General features: G+C 38.7%; 4 protein-coding genes across 7 annotated transcripts; 1 reads left to right on the top strand and 3 right to left on the bottom strand.

Annotated features, from left to right (window-relative positions):
- The first annotated feature begins 3,229 nt into the window (after positions 1-3,229).
- LOC144573909 (uncharacterized) lies at positions 3,230-3,691 on the top strand. The gene has a single exon (XM_078323690.1). The coding sequence runs from the start codon at positions 3,230-3,232 to the stop codon at positions 3,689-3,691; it is 462 nt and encodes a 153-aa protein (XP_078179816.1).
- A 4,201-nt stretch (positions 3,692-7,892) lies between these two features.
- LOC144573982 (anaerobic nitrite reductase HBII-like) lies at positions 7,893-9,019 on the bottom strand. The gene is made up of 4 exons (XM_078323781.1): positions 8,745-9,019; positions 8,528-8,642; positions 8,297-8,416; positions 7,893-8,194 (listed from the first exon to the last, which is right to left on the bottom strand). Exons 1-4 carry the CDS (start codon positions 8,837-8,839, stop codon positions 8,069-8,071), a joined length of 456 nt encoding a protein of 151 aa, XP_078179907.1. The 5' UTR covers positions 8,840-9,019; the 3' UTR covers positions 7,893-8,068.
- A 1,751-nt stretch (positions 9,020-10,770) lies between these two features.
- LOC144573980 (uncharacterized) lies at positions 10,771-14,472 on the bottom strand. 4 transcript variants are annotated; one of them, XM_078323776.1, is made up of 2 exons: positions 13,142-14,472; positions 10,771-12,827 (listed from the first exon to the last, which is right to left on the bottom strand). In XM_078323776.1, exon 2 carries the CDS (start codon positions 11,720-11,722, stop codon positions 10,946-10,948), a length of 777 nt encoding a protein of 258 aa, XP_078179902.1. In that variant the 5' UTR covers positions 11,723-12,827; positions 13,142-14,472; the 3' UTR covers positions 10,771-10,945. The 4 variants fall into 4 exon arrangements, with proteins under 4 accessions (XP_078179902.1, XP_078179904.1, XP_078179903.1 ...); XM_078323778.1 differs by having other exon boundaries at positions 13,175-14,472; XM_078323777.1 differs by lacking the exon at positions 13,142-14,472 and adding an exon at positions 12,959-13,127.
- On the bottom strand, positions 13,593-14,336 carry LOC144573908 (uncharacterized). Its single transcript, XM_078323688.1, has one exon. The coding sequence runs from the start codon at positions 14,334-14,336 to the stop codon at positions 13,593-13,595; it is 744 nt and encodes a 247-aa protein (XP_078179814.1).
- Positions 14,473-14,830: the final 358 nt, after the last annotated feature.

Raw genomic sequence — 14,830 nt, 5'->3', positions numbered from 1 at the left:
ATGTACATATAATTTTTTTAAAGTTTTGAATTAATTTAGTACATGGTGAAGTGGTCAAAACAATGAATATTTTATAAGTTATATTTTTAATTGTTTTATGTATTATTTCTTCATAATTTTTTTAATCGCTTGACCATGTACTAAATGAATTCTAAACTTTAAAAAATTTATATGTACATGCATCACTCACAAAGTACTTGGATTTCAACGGTTTGAATTTGTAGTTTGAAGTCAATCTGATAGTCTATTAGAAGTGTGCTCATCAATCCTTCTTTGTGAGCATATCACATTCTAATTTTGCTCTTTTAAGTTATATTAATTCTAAAAATAAAAGCAAGATGAAAAAAATATAAAAATATTTGAACATAAAATATGTTTTTACCCAAATTTTGATTATATTTTATATGAATATAATTGAATACACATCTAGTCAGTAATTCAAAGGTATTTATCTCCAGAACGGTATTGGAGTTAAGCGATGTACATATATTATATTATATATGGAATATGCTAGCATGCTATGTATAGCATAGAGCCCCTCCATGTAACGGCTCGGATTTCAAGTTTTCAAAATACTAACGGTCGATCCAAACCGTTCATCTTGTTCTTCATATTAATATGTGTTTGGAAACCAAATTTTATATTTTTTGGAATTTTTTTACTATTTCTTTGGATTTATTGAAAATCGCTGTTTTTTTATGGTCCAGATTTGCTGAAAACAGGGATTTTCAATAAATCTAAAGAAATAGTAAAAAAATTCCAAAAAATGTAAAATTTTGTCTCCAAACACATATTAATATGGAGAACAAGATGAACAGTTCGGATCGACCATTAGAATTTTGAAAACTCAAAATCCGAGCCATTGCATGGAGGGGCTCTATGCTATGCATAGCATGCTAGCATATACACATACATATACACATACATATACACATACATATACACATACACATACATATACATATACATATACATATACATATACATATACATATACATATACATATACATATATTATATTATATATACATATACATATATTATATATGAGGGATCAAGTTACAATAATTTTTGAGTTACAACAAGTTACCACAACCATTTTCTACATTTTCAAAGTCCAAATCGTCAATCCAAACCGTTAGATGTGATCTCTACAATAAAATGTGCTTGGAGACCAAATTTTACATTTTTTGGATTTTTTTTTACTATTTATTAAGATGGGTACAAAAACTAGTTAAATTCAGACCATTGAATTTTGTACCCATCTTAATAAATAGTAAAAAAATTCCAAAAAACGTAAAATTTGGTCTCCAAGCACATTTTACTGTAGAGATCACATCTAATGGTTTGGATCGACAATTTGAACTTTAAAAATGTAAAAAATAGTTGTGGTAACTTGATCCCTCCTTCTATACATATACATATACATATACATATACATATACATATACATATACATATACATATACATATACATATACATATACATATACATATACATATACATATACATATACATATACATATACATATCCATATCCATATCCATATCCATATCCATATCCATATCGATATACATATACATATAGATATACATATACATATACATATACATATACATATACATATACATATACATATACATATACATATACATATACATATACATATACATATACATATACATATACATATACATATACATATACATATACATATACATATACATATACATATACATATACATATACATATACATATACATATACATATACATATACATATACATATACATATACATATACATATACATATACATATACATATACATATACATATACATATACATATATTATAAAAAAAAAAAACAAACCGTGGATTTTTAATTTACAAACCGTGAAAAAATTCACGTTTTGAGTATTTTTAAAAAATCGGTCCAATTCTAATTATTTTTATTAAAATATTTTATAAAATGAGTATTTTTAAAAAACTCGGAAGCGGTTACGACCTGCTCCCGAAACCCACGTGTCAAAGCCATGGTATGGTTGCATGGCCACATCATCTGACGTTCTTCCACGTATTCAATCATCAACCAGTGTTTATTATTAAGATGCTGTTGTCGGGTTTAGAGAAAACGGGGACTAAAATAGACGAAGGCTTGATTAAATACACATCTAATCACTTACATATTTTAGACATATTCACATGTAGTGCAATTTGAGTCTGATTAGGCCATATTCACATGTGGATCACATATTCACATCTATATGAAGATAATTGAATACACATCTAAAGTTCTAAACACTACAAATTTTAACGGAGCGCACACAATTCAATCTTTGAACGGAGCGCCCACAAATCATAAAGTACATCGAAGTTATCGAACTCAAATTTGCTGCGGATGAGCATCGATCGCATTCGCACCCAAACTTTTTTCTGTTTCACATAGCAGTCAAAGAGAGTCATAAACGCCCACTCTACTGTCAAGCCGCGGAAAACGGACGAAAAGGATATTTATAAATAATATATTTTTTTTAGATCTCAGGACGCACGAGTTTTAAAGTTTCAATCACTGCACGATTCGAATTGGTCATAAACAGCAAGATCCAAACTGGACTGTAGAGAACTCTTTTTTTACTGTTACAGCTATCAGGTGAAACGCATAGCAACAATACCTATCCATCTGACCCCAGCCACGTGGGCACCCGTGGCTCCAACCAGAAAAACTCTTTACTATTGAGCCATTGGTCCAGCAAACAAATCATGGTTTCATTTTCATTTATTAAGCGGTTACGACCTGCTTCCGATTCGCACGTGTCAAAGCCTTGGCATGGTTGCATAGCCACATCATCTGACGTTCTTCCACGTACCCCCTCTATCTCTATGACCCATAAAATAATTAATAGGTTGACGTCGATATTACCTGTTTTTATTTTTCGAAATTTTTCTCATGCTATTTATTATTTATTATTTACTGCTATGCTATTGCTGCCTATGGTTCACCACCCAATCCATCCATTGCCAGCCTGTCATGCTTCACTAACCGACGAAATCGCCGACCCAATCCCCACCTCTTTATATAACGCGAAACTTCGCTCTCCTCCCCAAACCAACAAATTGCAAAATACGGGGAAAAAAGGAAACGAAGCTAATTTTGTCGTACCCAAACCCAATCCAAAATATTAGTTTCTCGAAAGAACAATTGAGAAGATAGCGTTACTGATCGCATATGGGTTCGTGCATCTCACGCAAATCAACACCTCCACCGCCACCGCTAGTCACAACGAAGCTGATCCTATCTAATGGCGGTCTCCTCCAGTTCTCCAGACCAATAATGGCGTCTCACGTTCTAGGAAGGGATGAGAGCACGTGCTTCGTGTGCGATTCGGATACAATGGAGATAGATCACGATCTCACTGCCATCGCTGGTGATAAGGAGCTTAGATTAGGCCAGATCTATTTTGTACTGCCTCGGTCCATGCTGAATAAACCGTTGAAGGGGAATGGGATGGCGGAGCTGGCTGTCAGAGCTAGCGTTGCGCTTTCCGAGACAGGAACCCTTGGCCGGAGAGGTCGTCGGAGAATGGTAGCGCCTCTCGATTTCGCCGAAAGGGAGAAGGGCAAGGAAATGAAGAAAGAAAACAGCAAGGCCTTCAAATTTCTGTCCGATTTGCGGACCATTCCTGAGTGAGATTGTTTCTACCGTTGGATGCATTGATGAGTTGTGATTTTTGATTTGGACGGTGTTTGATTGAGGCACCTTTACCAGAATCGGGGCTACCCGCTACTGGCACTGTGTGCAATCGTACACCGTTGAACACTTGGGGCTGACGGGTGGGCCATGTAGGTCATGTCGGGTCGGGTCGAGAATTTTTTGGGGGCGATAATTTTATTGGGCTGTTGGTTTACGAAATAGGGCTACAATTTTTTTTCAGTCTGGTCCAATGATGTCAACCCAAATATAGATAGAACCATAAAATTATATAATCATGATGTCATTTTTTCTTTTAAAATCTGAATGTCAGAATATATTTATTCATGTTATTTATATTTTCCTCATGTTCATCCAACAATTAGAAAAAGCCTAAAAACAACATACTTGACAAAATGCATGTCAAGTTATTTTAACAAGTGAGACGAGACGATTTTGATCATAAAAAATTACATCTGGGACTTGATAGCCGCAACAAGGTGATCATAAGACTCAGACCAAGCATCCTTCAACTCTTCAGACCACATGTATGGCACTGCCTCCTTAATTTATGGTCTCAAGCAGTGCAAACTTGAGTACCTGTGTTTGCGAAAAGAGGAGTAATTAAATTACAACATAAATATTAATGTCAGTTTAATTTGTATATATACCTCAAAGGGCACGTCAGCAACGCTGGCCTTGAAGTGAACCGATCGAAGCCAGATGAGGTAAAGATGTGTTAGCACCCACATTGACACTGCCTATATCTTTATCAGCTGCGTAGCAGCCTCACATGTCTGTGCAAAATTTAAGTTGGTATTAGAAAATCATATATCACATCAAATGTTTTCAATATGCATATTGAACAAAAAAAAACGTGAAGCTACCACCAAAATGCATACCATAACAAAGACTGACATGGCCATGAGCCTTCAGCTTAGACAGGGGCGGATTTACTGTAACACAGTAGGGGGGCAGCCGTCCCCTTTGGATTTTGAGTTTTAGTGGTGATCTATCGATACCGATTGACTTTGTCTCTTTCTGGAAATTTTTTTGCTCCTCTCTTGATGTTTAATTTGTAATTTGAGTTAAATTTAGTGTTAAAATCAAAATAAATTTCTTGAATTATGATTGATAATATTAATTAGAAGTTATAGGATCAGAAATTAGAAGTGAGGGTATTGAAAAATATAAGTCAAAATATTTTTTTTTATTGAGTACTCAATTAGTTAATGAATTTAAGTCTGATAAGCTATTTAAATCCAATTCAATATTTTTTTTGTCCCCTGAGGTTCGCCCCAGAGCTTAGGGTTCTTCCATGTATTATGTCAAGAAATTTAAGTTGGGGGCAAATACGCGCGTACTTCCATGTATTATTTGTTAAAAACAAAATGAACTTCATCTGAATATCTGATATATATAAACTTGCACCTCAATCCTTCATTTCGTTCCATGAACTCACAACAAGGACCTCTTAGCAGTGATGACCATTTTTAGTAATTTATTGCTTCTTCAAATTCCGGAAAGGATTAGTACCAAAAGTATATTTTATCTGAATATATATATATATATATATAACATGGTGCTTATATAGGCCATGGAATGCTCTTGTATATATATGATACATTATATTATATTAATTTGGTCAAAAGAAGTATCATATATACGTGGGTGGCATTACATGACAGAAAAAGCCTTTGTAAAATGGAAGCTGTATTATTGTTATCTAAAGAAAACAGGATCAGAAACCCTGTGCTTAAACCAAAACTGCTGGCTGTTTGTAAGTTTTGATAGTGGCCTGGGATTGAGGTTATGAAAAGGAATAAGTTACAAATTAAAGAAATGATATTAGTAATTAAAGATGATTTGATCAGTGTCCATCGGAGATAGGGGTGGCAACGAATCTGGTTTGAATAAGATTCGAATTGAACCTGGTTTGATTCGTTTCAAATCGAACCCATTTCGAATCAAATTAATTGCGAACTACACATTTTTCGAATCGAATCCGAATTGAATCACGAACTAAATTATTTTTTAGCAGCCCTAGTTATATCGGTAGTTTATACATTAATTTTTTCTCGCGGAACAAAATTCACATGACTTTCTTTTAATGGGCATGAAATGAGTGTTTTTAAGTTGAAAAATTGTTCATGAAAAAATACATCACAACAAATAATCGTAAAAAGAGAATTAAGTACAAGAACTGAAATATACAGTAAAACAAGCAATCGTACCTCAAGTGCTCACTCGATCAATCCCTCGATCAGACCATCTAATGAAGTGAGAATCCAAAATGTAGAGAAGACGGAGGAGAGACGGTCGAAGAGAGAGGAGAGACAACTGTCTAGGCCGGAGAGAGGAGTGACTGCCGAAGAGACAGCTAGCCGCCGAGAGCGTCGGCTAGGTTTTAGAGCGAGAGGGAGAGTAAGTTAGGGAGAGGCGGAGAGAGAACTAAGTTATTGAGATTTGAGAGCGAGGGAGCGTCGGCTAAGTTAAATTATGACTCTCTATCTTGAGTTTTAATTTATCAGGTAAATAAACGGCCGATGTTATTATAAGATTCGAATCATAAAATTTCGCGAACCCATTTCGATCGACCAAATTAGGTTTGAGTTTGGTTTGAATTAATTTCGAACCGAACCTGGTTTGGTTCGTTTCAATTCGAACCCATTTCGAATCGAATTAAAATCAAATCAAACTCGAATCGAATCACGAACTACGGATTTTTTTGCCAGCCCTAATCGGAGAGTTCTTTTATTTTCTTTTTGGATCTCTGAGCTATTTGAATTCATAATGCTCTTTGCAAATGAAAATTCAAATCATTGAAAAAAATGGGAATGAATGCCTCATTGCAACAGATCATAGCTTAATTAGTAATCCGACTCAACCAAGCAATGAATTTTTAAATTATCTTAAACAATCGAATGATGATAGATTATATTTGATTTTAGTTTTAGGTAGAATATGATCTAAAAAACAATATTAGTTAGTCATGTATCGAATGATTTTAGAAAATAATTAAACTGTTCAAAATTTCGGCAGTTATCATTAACCAAATAATTAAGTTTTTTTTTAAATTGATGAACAACCTATCTTAATATTAATGAATATAATTACAATATGACCTCTAAACAATTGTGAAGTAATTATATATGTCAACATAGCCCTTTCCAGTAAAAATAAATCAATTATGTTAATTTTTGGTGAAAGTCTCAATCTGCAAATAGAAAGTCATTATTGTGGTAGTTAAGCATTAAGAGAGGAATAATTTGCTCACTGGGTATCTGATTGTTCCTGGCATGACCACATCAGTTAATAGGCGTGCAGCACATGCATCCTCTGTGAATTCATATCACCTCATCAACGCACTGTTTGAGTTTAAATCTGATCCGCTCATTACATATTACCACGAACATTAAAAGGGCTTCGTGCATCACAAATAAACATGGGCCGGATTGGTCCGGATTCTGATCGGATGATTCGAATTTAAACTCAAACGGTGCAATGCAGAAGATGGGGACTCATCCTTTGTGGCATAATACAGGTTGAAATTCATCAGCTCATAAATTCTATCCTGGAACTGGGCTTGTATAGAAGAAACTCAATTTGTACAAATAGAATGGGTGCTGATAATATCATCGTTTTCATATTCAAAATAAGAACACTGACAATTAATATTACAACTTGATCTGAGAACGCTAGAGCTTATACTAAAGATTTAAGGTTTAAAGTAACTGTAGCTGTAGTTAGCCATGCTAGTCAAAACTCCCAACGCTTTTAAAAACCTTCGGTAACTATGTTTTAAATACAAAGTCAAATTGACCAATTTCTATTCTCGATAAAAATAAATCATAACTGTCACTCCTTTCTCTTTTACTTTTTGAATAAACTGGTAAGCTATCAATCTATCTTATTGGATAACATATATATATGCAATTCCACTTTTAGTGATGGTATATGACCACTATTTATTTCTACATGTATACATGAAAAATTGATATATCATAACCCTGCCAATTAACAAAGTTCTGGATAAAATATCAAAAGGCTGACTCTGCGAAAGTTTGATATCACTGGCACTGCACAACCACTCGCTTTGTTTGGTGAATTTTGAACAATTTTTTTACTAATAACAAATACTAATTAAAATTGACTACAAATATGCCGAAAGTTCCTTGGAAAAAGAAAGGAGAACAACATCTTAATTAGAATCTACTAAAGATTTTTATTCGATAAATAAGAGAGATACAAAAGCCCAGAGAAACTCAAACAGAAAAAGCCATCACAAATTGCTACAGCAAAAAATGAAATTAAACATAAAGTAAACAGCTCATGTAGGTGCCACATATATGATCCATGATCGGTGTGGAAAACGAGTTACATCTCATTTTTTATGGCTACAACAAGGTGATCGTAAGATTCAGACCAGGCTTCCTTCAACTCTTCAGACCACAGATATGGCACTGCCTCCTTGATTGTTTCCAGAAGAGCAAATTTCAGAACCTGAAATGAACAACAAAAAAGGTAATGCTCAAATTAAATTTCTGAACCTTTATTTTCCAATTTCTTTTAACATGTGATTAAATTATTCAAATTATTATATACCTCAAAATGCACGTCAGCAATACCGGCCTTGAAATGAATCGAGGCCAAGTGCTTCACGGACGTGTTGGCTCCAACATCAACCTTCCCTGTCTTTCTCAGCTGAGTAGCTGCTTCACATGCCTACAATCAAATTGTACTCCCAGTTAATAAAAATCAAAGATTGGAACTATAATCAGTTGCTAAAATAGTAGCAACAGTATCCAATATAGCGTAAGATGGCTATATATGTACCATTACGAAGACCCCCATAGCATGAGCTTTGAGCTTGGGGTTTTTCTCAAGGGGAATATTGGAATCTCGTAGGAAGGAGAACCGCTTTGCCGCAGATGGAATAATTTCAAATAGCCTGTGATTAACAGAAACAGCGAGCAATTATAAAACAAGCATGAAAGAAATATTTGGTACTATTAGAATAAAAATAGGTGAGATGAAAGTTTTTGTAAGCAACCTCAAGAAGAATTTGAGAGCAAACGTTGGCGCATCATCTTTCATCTCATTCCATGAGTTCACGACAAGGGCCTCCTGTTTTGCAGTGATAACCATGTTGCTCTTTTGTTGATTTTTCTCAAAAGAACTCTGAAAAATTGTTTGTGTGTATGTGTAAGCAATTGCTTATCTTTGCTATGAAAAACTATGAGAGCAAACAGAATATTTATAGGTGTTGGGAAGGGTATCACTTGGAATTATGAAAAAATTGTTCAAAGTCGTGACCATGTGCGTGTGGAGAAGTACAAGATCAAAATGGAGAGGAAGTGCTCCTTAAGCCTATTAAATTGGTTTATTATGGATGTGGCTTGTATTATAGGTATCAATTCCAGGGGCGATACCAGGTTCCCAGTTTTGTTTTGTTGTATATTCATTCTATAACACATTCTCTTGTGCATGCATCATGACTAACTAATTAAGGAGCACATATATCAAAACAATAAGATTTGTTGGGTCTACTATTTTATCCAGACAACCTGAAGACCACAACCAATTTTACTATTCAAAATGGATGATCTGATCTGAGCTGACTTTATTATAAATACAGGGCCGCTCTTAATATGAAATTATGGACATTCTATGAGTTAGCATTATAAAAGGACAAACATTTTGTTCTAAGGAATTTGGTGATGATAAATATTCAAATTAATTGCCTTCATAACTTAAATACAACCTGAAAGTTAATAACTTATTTGGGTTATTATTAGCATATTTCAAGTTACATATAGATCACAGTAAAAATGAGAAGTAAGTTCTATTACATAAATATTATACATATAATTGAAAAATGAATTGTATTGCTTCCATTGTTCATTTGGGTCTATATAGACGTTATAATTTCATTCCACACCCTCAACTATTATATAATTCCTATCTTACCAAACGGTCCCTATAGTTCCATATAATACATAAACATACATAAATCTCAACACTTCCCCTCAAGATGGGCAAAAGATATTAATCAAGCCCATCTTGTCACAAAACATCTCTAGATCTATTGAGCTAAGTCCTTTGGTGAGGCAGTCAGCTACTTGATTTCCAGTAGCTATATGACTCAGCTCCAATAGTCCATTTTCTAGTTTTTCCTTTATGAAGAACCTATCGATCTCCACATGTTTGGTTCTGTCATGCTGCACAGGATTGTTGGCAATGCTGATCGCTGACTTGCTATCGCACCACAATTTCATTTGAGCTCCGTGATTCACCTTGAGCTCTTCCAACAACCTCTTCAGCCAGACCATCTCAGCAACTCCCAATGCCATAGCCCTGTACTCTGCTTCTGCTGTCGATCTCGCAACAACTGGCTACTTCTTGCTCTTCCAAGAGACCAAGTTGCCCCAGACGAACATGCAATAGCCAGCTGTGGACCTTCTGTCATCTTGGCAACTGGCCTAGTCAGAGTCACAATAGCCATCAATGTTCATGTGCCCATTCTGCCTGAAAATCAAACCCTTCCCCGGTGCACTCTTCAGGTACTTCAGAATGTGATACACTGCGTCCATGTGGTCCTTCTTAGGGTCATGCATGTAGCGGCTCACCACGCTCACTACAAATGAGATATCGGGACGAGTATGTGTCAAATAGATCAATCTGCCTACGAGTCTCTGGTACCTCTCACGATCAACCCGTTCTCCTGCCTCTGCACTTATCTTGGCCTTCACATCAGTTGGAGAAACTGCAGGCCTGCACCCCAACATGCCTGTCTCTGTGAGCAAGTCTAGGACATACTTCCTTTGGGATAGAACAATCCCCACTGCTCCACGAGCCACCTCAATCCCAAGAAAGTACCTAAGTTGTTCCAGATCCTTCACCTTGAACTCCTTCCCCAATCTTGTCTTCAACTGTGCAATCTCCCCCTCATCATCCCCGGTAATGATCATATCATCGACATACACAGCCAGCATGGTAATGTGATCACCATGTTGTCGAGAAAACACCGTGTGGGTCAGCATTGATTTGCTGATAGTCCATACCTAACATAACCTTCCTGAACCTATCAAACCAGGGCCGAGGGGATTGCTTCAACCCATAGAGCGACTTCTTGAGCCTACACACCTTACCCACTGTCTGGTTTGTGCCAAACCCTGATGGAACCTCCATGTACACCTCCTCCAACAAATCACCATGAAGAAATGCATTCTTCACATCGAGTTGGTGTAACTGTCATCCACCATTCACTGCCATGGAGACCAGTGTCCTCACTGTGCTCATCTTTGCCACGGGTGCAAATGTCTCATCATAGTCAATGCCATAGGTCTGACTGTACCCCTTCGCTACCAACCGAGCCTTGTAGCGTTCAACCAGACCCTCTGGATTCTGCTTTACTATGAAGACCCACTTGCATCCGACAACCTTCTTGCCTGGTGGTAGTGACACAAGTTCCCAGGTTTTGTTTTTGCGGAGGGCACTGAGCTCTTCTAGCATGGCTGCTTTCCATTTCGGATCTACTTTAGCAACCTGCCAACACTTAGGGATAGAGACAGTGTTTAATGATGCAATGAATGCTCCATGTACAGGTGATATGTGTGAGTAAGAGACAAACTGGGCAATATCATGTGGAAAACCATACCGGTCAGGAGGAATGCCCGCATTCTCGCGAACAGTCCGCCTTACCGGTAGGGGAGTGGGAGGAGTACAGAGAGGAATCATATCACCTGTGTATTCTGGGTCTGAGGTGGATGGTGAAAGTGTCTCAAGAGTCGGAGTAGGCAGAGACAAGGGACTTGGCATAGGTGGTACTGTAGGCACAGCTCCCTCATTCTGCTTTGTTCTCCTAACATACACTTCACGGTATCTCGACTCCCCCTGAGCCTGAGTTCTGCCACCTTCGGACTCATTCCTCTCAATTCTCGGCTCGACCACAGCCGAATCCTCCTTTTCCGGCTCAATCACAGCTGAATTCTCAATAATTGGGCAACCAATACCACCTACACTCACCATCCTTCTCCCACCATCATTACTACTCTCCCCCTCTCACCTCATACCTCCTGTATCGAGCGAGTCTCCAAAGGGTGATGTGGCCTCTGAGGAGTAGTATGGTTCGAGCTCTCGGAATGTAACATCCATACTCACAAATAGTCTCTTCTCCACAGGGCTCCAGCATACATACCCGTTTTGAGTACCCGAGTACCCAACAAAGATACACTTCACAGCCCTTAGATCCAATTTTCCTACATTTGGTCTGTTGTCCTACACAAAGCACACACATCCAAAGTTTTTGAGAGGAAGAATATATTCATTCTTACCTTTCAGCATCTCCATCGGGGACTTCCAATCTAGCACCCGCGAGGGCACCATGTTGATCAAGTAGGCTGCTGTTAGAACTGCTTGCCCCCCACAAGTACTTTGGAACTTTCATCGAAATCATCATACTCCGAGTTACCTCAAGTAGATGCATGTTCTTCCGTTCTGCTACCCCATTCTGCTCTGGTGTGTACGGGCACGTGGTTTGATACTGTATTCCCCGAGATGACAAGTACTCTCCAAACGCCCTGTTGGTGTATTCTGTCTCATTGTCAGACCTCAATACCTTCACAACTGCACCGTATTGAGTCTGCATCTCTTTGTGAAAATCTTTGAAGCAAGCAAACACATCACTCTTATTTTTCATCAGATAAATCCAAGTCGCACGAGAAAAACAATCAATAAAAGAAACAAAATATCTAAATCAATTCACAGTAGTTGTGGGACAAGGTCCCCATACATCAGAGTGAATCAAATTAAAAACACAATAACTTCTACTACCCGAGCTAGCATAAGAGTTCCTGGTATGTTTGCCTAACTCACATGCATCACACACCAGTGTTCCTTTATTGGCATTTTCAAACAAAGACGGATACAACCTACTCAAAACAAGAAATGAAGGATGACCTAAGCGCCTATGATGGAGCAACAGTAAGTCCTCCACAATTCTTTCAACTCCTTCAGTACTCTCTACTATGGATGAGAGGGCCGAGTCCATACCCTTTCTATCCATGTACCACAGCCCGCTATCCCAAGTGTCAATCCCAAGCCGCCTGCCTGTCCCCTTCTCTTGGAAGATCACCTTAGGAATATCAAACACAACAACACAGTTTAGTTGTAATATAATGTCACTTATGGATAAGAGATTCACTGGAAAAGAAGGAGCATGCAAGACATTAGACAAAGTCAAAGAATTGGTACATTTCACGGTACCCTTACCAACTACGGGCTGAGCCGTACCATCGGCAGTCTGAATGTTCTCTGGGACTGCTAGGCGAGTATAAGAAGAAAACTCCCCAACAGCACCAGTCACATGGCGAGATGCACTAGAATCGACTATCCAATCTGGTGATCTCGTGGTGGGTATAGAGGCTAGAGCAAAGGTATCATGAGTACCTGTAGCTGTGTGGGCAAGAGAAGCAAAGTTACCCCTGGAAGAAGTAGAGGTATACGCATCATCTCTCACACTCTTCCCATCACATGTCAACTTCTGCTTGCTTCTGAGCCCCTGAGAATAAGCCTCCACGAGTGCCTGATCCTCCTCGGTAAGTACCCCACCAGCTTCTTCTTCCTCCTTTGCAACCATCAGATGTGCTTGGTTGCCTCCTCTTCCACCTCTCCGACCTCCACGGCCGCGACCACGACTCCCAAACTGCCCCCTCCCACTTATATCTCTCTCCTTTGGTGGCTTAGGGCAAGCCTGTTTCAGGTGACCTACCTCACCACAGTTGTAGCACTGTCGAGTTTCCTCTCTGTACCCTGTGTTACCTGAGCTGGAGACCGCTAGTGCTGACTTCACTCCTGGAAGTCCTCCTGCCCCAACCTGTAGCCTCATCCAGCTTTCCTCCTATATCATGGTTGAGACTGCCTCCGCAAGCGAGGGAATCCTATTCCCGCTCAGTAACATAGCCACCCTCTGCTCAAATGCTGGCGCCAGATGCTTGAGGAACAACATAGTCCTATCCTCCATGGAGGCCTCTTTCTCAGAACACGTAGGGTGTGGGCAACATGGTTGGACCTTGAAGTGATCATGCTCTAACCATAAGCGCTCCAGTTCTATGGCATATTCCTGCACGGTCTTCTCCCCTTGTACCACATATGATATCTCCCCCTTGATCTGGTACACCCTCATGATATTCCCCACACCATCACAAGTTCTTTTCAACTTTTTCCAGACATCCTTTACCTTCTCCATGCCATCCACTGTGGATGCAATAGACGAAGGCAACGAGCTCAGAAGCCAGATGTACACCTGCATGTGAGTGGACTTCCACTCATCTCTCCCCAGTGCACCATCAACTGGCTCTGCCTTCTCCCCAGTCAAGTACCCCTCCAGATTCTTTCCTTCTAGAGTGTACCTTACTCGACGTGACCAGCTCAGATACTTTTCTGGCCCATCGAGTTTCGTATCAATAGGTGGAAGATCCAACCTATGCTGCCTTGGCTCAACAGGAACTACAGGAGCTGCGGGAGTTTGGTCCAATCCAGACATGGCAAACTGTCGCATCATGTGAGTCATCATGGCACTCACATCCTCCGCAGTCAGCTTCGCAATAGCCTCAGCAAACGGATCCCCCTCCTTTTCCGACATCGATCGAACTCAGATCTACGCCTCACGTATCGTTCTAAGTCCGAATCACTTTTACAAAATCGAGTTCTTGACCCGATTTAGATCCACATCTCCCCCTTTTGACCCGTTCTTGATCTAACACATCAAGAATCAAGTTCAAAAAATCCGACCAAACCTCGATCAAATCCCGCGTCTCGGGTCTCGTGGGGTATAGGCCCCCCACGCCGGCCAAATCAAACAAAGAACAACTTCTTTTTTTTAACTAGTGGAACCTTTACTGTATTTTAGGCCGAATCAAAAAAACAAAACAAACAAACACCGAAAATAAAAAGTGTGGAGTGCTAACCACTACAGTAAGAAACCTAAAAACAAACAACGATAACAAAAAAAGTCTGAGAGGAGAGTCGGCCTAGGTCATCGTATCTGAGCTCAGCAGCGGCGGGGCGGAGCACAGAAGCTCGGCTGATCAGATCACAGCTGCAGCGGCGGATCGAACTAGGCAGAGGCGGAGCCAA

Source organism: Carex rostrata, chromosome 22, assembly GCF_964058835.1.
Source record: "Carex rostrata chromosome 22, lpCarRost1.2, whole genome shotgun sequence".
NCBI classification, from domain to species: Eukaryota; Viridiplantae; Streptophyta; class Magnoliopsida; order Poales; family Cyperaceae; genus Carex; species Carex rostrata.
The sequence above is the reverse complement of the archived record's forward strand: the minus strand, read 5'-3'. Positions and strand labels throughout refer to the sequence as shown.

Excerpts from the sequence above, each read along its gene's own strand:
- LOC144573909 (XM_078323690.1), top strand. The coding sequence starts at position 3,230 with ATGGGTTCGTGCATCTCACGCAAATCAACACCTCCACCGCCACCGCTA.
- LOC144573982 (XM_078323781.1), bottom strand. The coding sequence starts at position 8,839 with ATGGTTATCACTGCAAAACAGGAGGCCCTTGTCGTGAACTCATGGAAT. Across the intron at positions 8,643-8,744 it reads GCTCTCAAATTCTTCTTGAG|GCTATTTGAAATTATTCCAT; the intron begins GTTGCTTACAAA and ends TGTTAATCACAG. Across the intron at positions 8,417-8,527 it reads CTATGGGGGTCTTCGTAATG|GCATGTGAAGCAGCTACTCA; the intron begins GTACATATATAG and ends ATTTGATTGTAG.
- LOC144573980 (XM_078323776.1), bottom strand. The coding sequence starts at position 11,722 with ATGGTGAGTGTAGGTGGTATTGGTTGCCCAATTATTGAGAATTCAGCT.
- LOC144573908 (XM_078323688.1), bottom strand. The coding sequence starts at position 14,336 with ATGTCGGAAAAGGAGGGGGATCCGTTTGCTGAGGCTATTGCGAAGCTG.